General features: G+C 36.6%; 1 protein-coding gene across 1 annotated transcript in view; it reads left to right on the forward strand.

Moving 5' to 3' along the window:
- The window catches only part of Map4k5 (mitogen-activated protein kinase kinase kinase kinase 5), a 120,204-nt gene that overhangs the window by 69,683 nt on the left and 42,921 nt on the right, over positions 1-7,600 (forward strand). Inside the window, exons 14-17 of the mRNA XM_023723751.1 lie at positions 149-207; positions 2,697-2,764; positions 5,813-5,855; positions 6,459-6,669. Coding sequence (XP_023579519.1) covers positions 149-207; positions 2,697-2,764; positions 5,813-5,855; positions 6,459-6,669 — 381 coding nt within the window. The remainder of the gene's footprint in view (positions 1-148; positions 208-2,696; positions 2,765-5,812; positions 5,856-6,458; positions 6,670-7,600) is intronic.

Genomic DNA, 7,600 nt, shown 5'->3' on the forward strand with positions numbered 1-7,600 from the left:
TAAAATAAATCAATAAATAGGATTGTTTTCTTTCTGTTCCCTCTTTTCTCTTCCTTCTCCTGCTGCCAGTACACAATTGTCTCATTAAATTTCCGAGACAAGCCCTTCAAGAAACTGAGTTTGTGTATATCTATTACGTATTTTGCAGTTGACAAATTACAGTTTGAACCTCCTCTGAGAAAAGAAACAGAAGCCCGGGATGAAATGGTAAGACCGTGACTTTAAAATATTTTCACATTAAATTTGAGAAATAGTATTGGTTACACTCTAAGAAACAAAATAACATGCCCTTTAGCATTAATTTTAATAATTTTTTTTGTACTGTGGTTTGAAAAAGTTCACAAATGAACTTTGATGAGGGTACAGTATAATCCACTATTTCACCATTCATTTTGACCTCTCAGGGTCTTTCAGAGAACGTCTGTGAATTTACTAAACTTTTAACAAAGGCTGAGAAGATAGCTCAGTGGTCTGAGCACTTGCCTGGCAAGCACAAGGACTGAGGTTCGATCCCCTATACCATGTACGCTGTGCCCGCCATTGAAACCAGCCGTGGTTCTGCACGTCTGTAATTGCAATGCTGGGGAGGCTGAGACAGAAGGATCACTGTAAGCCCGGAGCTGCATAGTGAGGCCCTATACCAAATAAATACAAAGATTTTTCAAAAATTAAAAAAAAAAAAAATTTAGCAGGATGCTTTACTTTAAGCTCTCACAACCTTTTTCTTACTGATTCTCTTAGGTTCATAGGAAAATACATTTTTTTCATTGCCTTACTATTTTTTTTTAAAGTAGCTTATTTGTGAGGATGTTGCTCAGTAGTACTGGTTGTTTAGCTTGTGTGCAATGCTGGGTTCAATCCTGGCCCCACCAAAAAGGAAGGGAGGGAGGGAAAAAATTTATTTTTTAACCATTGATTTTTTTTTTTTTTTTTTTTTTTTTTTTTTTTTTTTTTTTTGCAGAACTGGGGATTGAACTCAGGCCCTTGTGCTTGCCAAGGAAGCACTTATTTTACTCAGCCATCTCCCCGACCCAGTTCATCCTTCTAATAAGCCTGTTGATCTGGCCCTCCCTATTTCCAGCTTCACCTTCCACAAAATGGGTGGCCTTTTTCTTCATTCCATCTCGCGGAGATGATAACTTGAATGGCCACAGGAAGTTATTTGCCTCTCTGAAGCATTTTCCAACAGTATAGATCTCATGAATCAGATCCTCCTTGCAGATGATGCCATACTTACTAAGAGATCGAGCGATCAATGAATTATCTGTCAAGGCAATTCACTTCTTATTGATTTTGCCATAGCCATGCTTGTATATTAGTTCATTCACTGACTTCAGGTTTAGATACCCCCATGCAATGTAAGGCTCCACAATTCTCAGCATGTTAATTGAAGCCTTGTTGAACTTAACGAAGGTACCATTAAACATTTGGTAAAGGTGAAGAAGCTGCGATACTTGCGGACCTTTGGGCTCACACCACTGATACTCCTGATAGAGATGACAAAGGCCAGTTTGGGCTCTGCAGGGACAAAAAAGTTGCCAGCTTTTCTTACCATCCTAGCCATTCGGATCTCAGTTCTGTACATCTATCTGCAAAATGTCTTCACTTTTTCTTAAGGATTTCTGGCACAGCAGAAACCTTCTTTTTCTTCTCTTCTACACTCTCCGTGGTTCCAGCCAGAAAAGAGCCATTGATCTTTTTTTCGTCGTACTAGGGAGTGAGCCCAAATTACTGAATTTGCACTAAGCTACAGTCCTTCCCCTTTAATTTTTAATTTTTGAGACAAGATCTCCCCAACTGGCAAAATTGCCCAGGCTGGGCTCAAACTTCTAACCCTCCTGTTATAGCCTCCCAGAGTATGGGCATCGCATGTGCACCACCACATCTGTTTCTTATTTTGTGTTAACTTGAGATAACTATTTAGTTAACCTCTTCCTTACCTAAAAGGAAAGAATAAATAAAGCAAAATATTGTTAGGGTTATCCTAGATATTACCTTATTATCTACTGTATTATTAATAAAAATATAATTTTGAGTAATAGTCTTCTATTAATGGATCTTTTCATTCATAACATTTGTAAATTATTTTTCTTTTGTATATGTTTCATAGGTTATTAGTTATCCATGTTAGTGGATTAGTAATACAAAAATGGAAAGTAATTTTTACTTTGGAGTACACCAGCATAGAGCCAGGGATATAGTTCAGTGGCACAGCGCATGTGTGGCAAGGACAAAGTCCCAAGTTTGTATACCTCTTTTTTTTTTTTTTTTTTTTTTCCTTTCTTTGGCAGAACCAGGGATTGAACTCAGGCCCTTGCACTTGCCAGGGAAACACTTACTACTGAGCCATCTCCCAGCCTCTAAGTCCTGAGTTTGATTCCTGATACCCAACCAAAAAGAAAAGAATATACCAGCATATTGGTTAACAGGGCTTATCACATTTGAAACTATGTTTACTATGTTTGTAGAATTTCTGAAATTCATGTCAACTGATAAGGAGCCATTGGCCTAAATACATCAGATGACAAAGCAAATCTAGCTGGATATTTAAAAATTGTCTTGAGTACCCAGATAGTTAACACTCATGATAGAACAGTGAAGTGTTTCTGTGATTGGTATCCACAAATAATGGTTAATATTAAGATAGTTAATATCTGTGAAAGTTACAGTTGAAATTGTATCTTTAATCTTCACAGGGAATGTCATCAGACCCAAACTTTTTATTACGGTGGAATCCTTTTGTTGATGGTGCAAATACTAGCAAGTATGTTGCTTTGTTTTTCTAATTAATAACTATTTTACTTGGTTATGTAAAACAGTATTTAGTAGGGAAAGAGTAATTTGTTGTAATAACTTCTTTTTCTTAAAGCCATCAGCGGGGGGCCGAGGAGATAGCTCAATGGAATAAACGCTTGCCTGGCAAGTACAAGGGCCTGAGTTCAATCCCTGGTTCCGAAAGTAAAATAAAATAAAAAGCCACCAGCGCAAAGCTTCTGACTTTATTACCAAATGGTATCATCCTTTGAGCATTAAGGTTTTTGGCTTTTGTTTTAATGAGAATATATTGTGTATAATAATATTGTATTGAAAGGTGAACCATGTAATGTCATGGGGGGAAAGACTGTAGTGGAAATCAGAAAGCACCAGTCCATCATTCCAGTGGAATTGCTCCAGGTCATAGACTTTACTTGCAGTTATGTGAGGGGCCTGTGAGTTGTTCAACTGTCTAAACAGTGCTATTACCTAGAGAGCTCTTAAGAAATACAGATTTTCCTAAGTCCTCCCCTTTCACCTAAGGATGCGGAGTTGGTAGACCATAGCCTGTGGGCTGGTGCAGTAAGAATTTATTTTTTTATGGTTGAAAAAGTCAAATGAAGGGCCAGCCAAATAGCTAGGCAGATTAAAGCGCCTGCAAGCAGGCACAGGATTAGATCCCTGAGCCTGCCGTACTGGCCCCTCCCCCAGGGCTCACTCAGACTCATTGAGACTGGGCCTCAATGAGTGGCACGTGCCTATTATCTTAGCACTTGGGAGGCTGTAAACAGGAGAATCACTATGAGCCTAATCTAGTAGTGAGACCCTGAACACCCTGTAGAACCTTCCCTAAAATACAGGAAAAAAAAAGAAAAAGAAAAAGTCAAATGAAAACTTCATTTTGTTTCATGTGAAAATTGTATAAAATTCATATTGCACTGTCCAAAAAAAAAATTCATATTGTACTGTCATAAAGGCTTATTGGAACAGTCATATCTGTGAGTTTATATATTTGTTTACAGCTGGTTTCACACGATATAAGTAGAGTTGTACCTACTGTATACATTGTAGAGACTATAGTATTTACTGTTTGGCAGTTTCTAAGAATCCCAAAAGCGTCCCAATTGATGGCAGTAACTGTAGATAGATTTGTATGACCAGTGTTAGATCAGTGCTCCTCAAACTTTCATCTGCCTATTGAATTGCTGGAGATCTTATTAAAATTCTGATTTAGCAGATCTAAAGGGTTTATTCCTAAAAGTTCTCAGGGAATGCCATTATTACCAGTCTGGTGTGTTTTGAGTAACAAAGGGTTTGGTCATATCGCCACATGACCCTGTAAGTTCTAGAATTATGAACTGTTTTTAAATTCAAAGTACTTTTTTTTTAATGTATTTGGTTGTTGCAGGGTCTCACTACGCAGCTTGTACTCATGGTGATCCTCCTGCTTTCAGCCGCCCCAGCGCTGGAAGTACAGGCGTGCATCACTACGCCCTGCTCAGCCCACCATGGGGGCAGGGCTGGCAAGGCATGTGGTGCCAGGGGTCAAACTGCGGTCCCTGCACTTGCCACAGCTTGCCTACACAGGCACTTTAGTCTGCGGAGCTATCTCACCAGCCCCTCAAAGTACATTCTGTTTAATTATGTATTAGGTATATTCTGAGTATATATACATAGCATAATGATTTTTTACAACATTGCAGACATTTGTTATACTGTTAATACATAAAAGCATCAAAGAGAATTCAGACACACATGCAAAAAGAGGAAAACAATTACTAGGGAATAAGTCATAATAAGTCAGTAGCTCCTTGCTTTAAATAAAACTGAAGTTTGTTGTCAAATTTTTATCTTAAAATGTACAAGAACAATTAACATCATATTATGTGCTTTTTTGTGTATGTGTGGTACGAGAGATTGAACTCAGGACCCTGTGCTTGCCAAGCAAGTGCTTATTCTGCTGAGCTATCTCCCTGGCCCCAAGGTGCTACTTTTGTAGCACTCAGTAGTATTCCTTTATAGTGAAGCTCATTTCATTTATTTAACAAATAAACTTTTTAAAAATAATAACTTGAGCTATTGTTTTCTACAGTAAATTTGAAATTAGGTAGCAAAATCCTTTTTTATAAAGTTTTTAAATGTAATGAGTAGCACACCAATATAATGTACAGATTTTGACCTGAATTATGTATATATTTTTTGTTTTGTTTTATTTGGTGTTGGTGATTGAACTCAGGGCACTGCCCTTGCTGAGTACTTTTTTTCTCACTTAGCTATTCTCCTACGTGAACTTATTTTTTACTAGCAAGTTTTAGTTTTTATTACAAGTTAAATCAAACATAACTATAAAGTCAATTTTTTTTTAATTTTGTTAGGGTATGCTTCCAGTACATAATCATCACATTCATTGTGGCAGGTTAATACATGTACATAATACATCGTAATTCTTTTTATCTCCTTTGTATCCCCTTTTTTCCTCTTCCCTCCATCTCTTTTTTTTTTTTTTTTTTTGCTGAACCAGGGATTGAACTCAGGCCCTTGCGCTTGCCAGGGAAGCACTTATTCCACTGAGCCATCTCCCCAGCCCCTCCCTCCACCTCTTAATCCCATTGGAAAAAATCTGTTTCCTATTATCTATCTTTTAATTTGCTCTTTAATTTGTTTGTACTTTGAGTTTCTCATGTAAGAAAAACCATGTGATATTGAAGCTTGCGTGTCTTGATTTATTTCACCTACCATTATGATCGCAAGATACATCTATTTCGCTTTAAATGACTGATTTATCTTCCTTTATGGCAGAGTAGTAACTCCATTATATCTAAATCCATCAAACATAACTGTTAAGTAAAAAAAGACCTTCTGTCCACTTTATGAAATCTCTATATGACTACTAAGACAACCTAACAATATAAGGTCTTAGGTCTTCCTAAACGTTTTATGTTTTGTATCATAATATATGTGTCTTTTCCTCTGAACAGATTATTAGCTTATATTTAAATATTGTCTTTATTTTATGTATTTATCACTATCTAAACTGTTTTTTTTTTCTTTGTATTAGATCAACCTCAAAACGTGCAATACCACCTCCCCTACCTCCTAAGGTGAGCTATTTTACTTTGAACAGAACAGTAAATATTTTTCTAAATAATTAAATTCTAAAAAATAACTTTATTCAGAATTTTCTTAAATGTATTCTAAATGGATAAAATTTTCTGCACAAGAATCTGAAGATAAAAAATATATAATAAAGAATATTTCAGAAAAAATAAAATGTTTTAATAGCTACAAGAAAAATAAATAAGTTATTGCTCATTTGAGAAAATACTTGAGCACATAGAAGGGAAATAGTTCATCATGTGTCACCCTCATTTATTACTACAGTTTGACATCTCAGCATACTTGTACTTATTTTCCTTGTTTGTTTTTAGTTATTAAATATTTTGTGACCTGTTTACATAATGTATTAGTTATAAAATAGTCACCAGTTTTGATTTGGAGCTGATTAAAAAATCAAAAGTTCATAGTTGGGTTGAGACAACATGTAAATTATTGCTGACATTTTTACTTCATGCAGTAATTTTAACTCTATAAAAGGAAGAAAAAAGGTATATTTCCCACCTTCTCAAGTCTTTGATACTTAATAATTACTGTTAGTAGTTTTCATCTATCATTTTTAAACTACCTTCTTGTCTTTTTATCACTAGCCAAGGATAAATAGTTATTCTGAAGACAGCTTCCCAGATGAAGAAAAATCATCAACAGTGAAACGTTGCCCTGATTCAGATAACAGAGCTCCCCAACTTCTGAGAAGACAGAGTAGCCCAAGTTGTGGTCTTGTAGCTGAGACTTCCTCTATGGGTATGGCTAGCAGTGTCACCAGCCGTGGAGTGCATACGGCTAGATACTGTGATCTGGGTAAATAACTCAAAAGGGGAAAAAGAAGCCATTTTTTGCTAGTCCTATTACATTTTAAGCTTTGTGAAAATTCTTTAATTCCTCATGGAGGAGCTATAAATAGATTTAGTATGTAGCCCTAATTGGAACCTTTATTATTATAGGGCTTAGGGGGCCCTGCCAGTTTGCTCACTTGCTTAAGTACCTGCTCATGCAAACACAATCAGGTGCAGATGCCATGGTTCAATACCCAGCTCCACCTACCTTACCAGACCCACCCTTAAGGCAGCCTGAGCCAGCCAAAAAATATATATATATTATTATAGGGCTTAGAGGATGAATTACGTTCTTGCTTTAAGGAAATGTAGTGGCTTTGTAGACGTTTACCTGTATCCCCTTAACATTAGATAAGACAGCTTGTGTGAATGTCTTCTAAAGTAATAACTTTGTAATAGAAAAAGTAAAGTTAGAAGAAGTGGAGTCTTGCAGGGTAGTGAAAGGTTCAGTGAGTCTTCGGTAGGTGGAGCCAGTGCTGACAATGTGTTCTTAGAGAATAAGAAAGGTTGTATATGCAGTGAAGCAGGAAAATCTGATTGTGTTTGAAGTGCAGTATAGTATAAGTGTGATATTTAAAGAGAAGGTAGTAGTAAAAATGCAGATTGAATTTGTTATAAAAGGCCTTGAACATCAGTTTCAGCAGGTTAGACTCAATTTTTCCTTGAAATGTAGACTGCTGTCTGTTGTCTTCATAAATTAGGAGCACTGATGAATATGCATTGCAGCCTCTATGTAATGTAGAAAAAGGCACCAAAGACGAATTCATCTGATAGTAGAAAACACTTTCCCATAAAGGGTCACCCATAGACTGGGCCTGGTGGCATGCACCTATAATCCCAGCACTTGGGAGGCTGAAAACAGGAGGATCACTACAAGTCCAAGCTATGTAGTAAAA

The sequence above is a fragment of the Octodon degus genome, unplaced genomic scaffold (genome assembly GCF_000260255.1).
Source record: "Octodon degus isolate 3935 unplaced genomic scaffold, OctDeg1.0 scaffold00102, whole genome shotgun sequence".
Lineage (NCBI taxonomy): Eukaryota > Metazoa > Chordata > Mammalia > Rodentia > Octodontidae > Octodon > Octodon degus.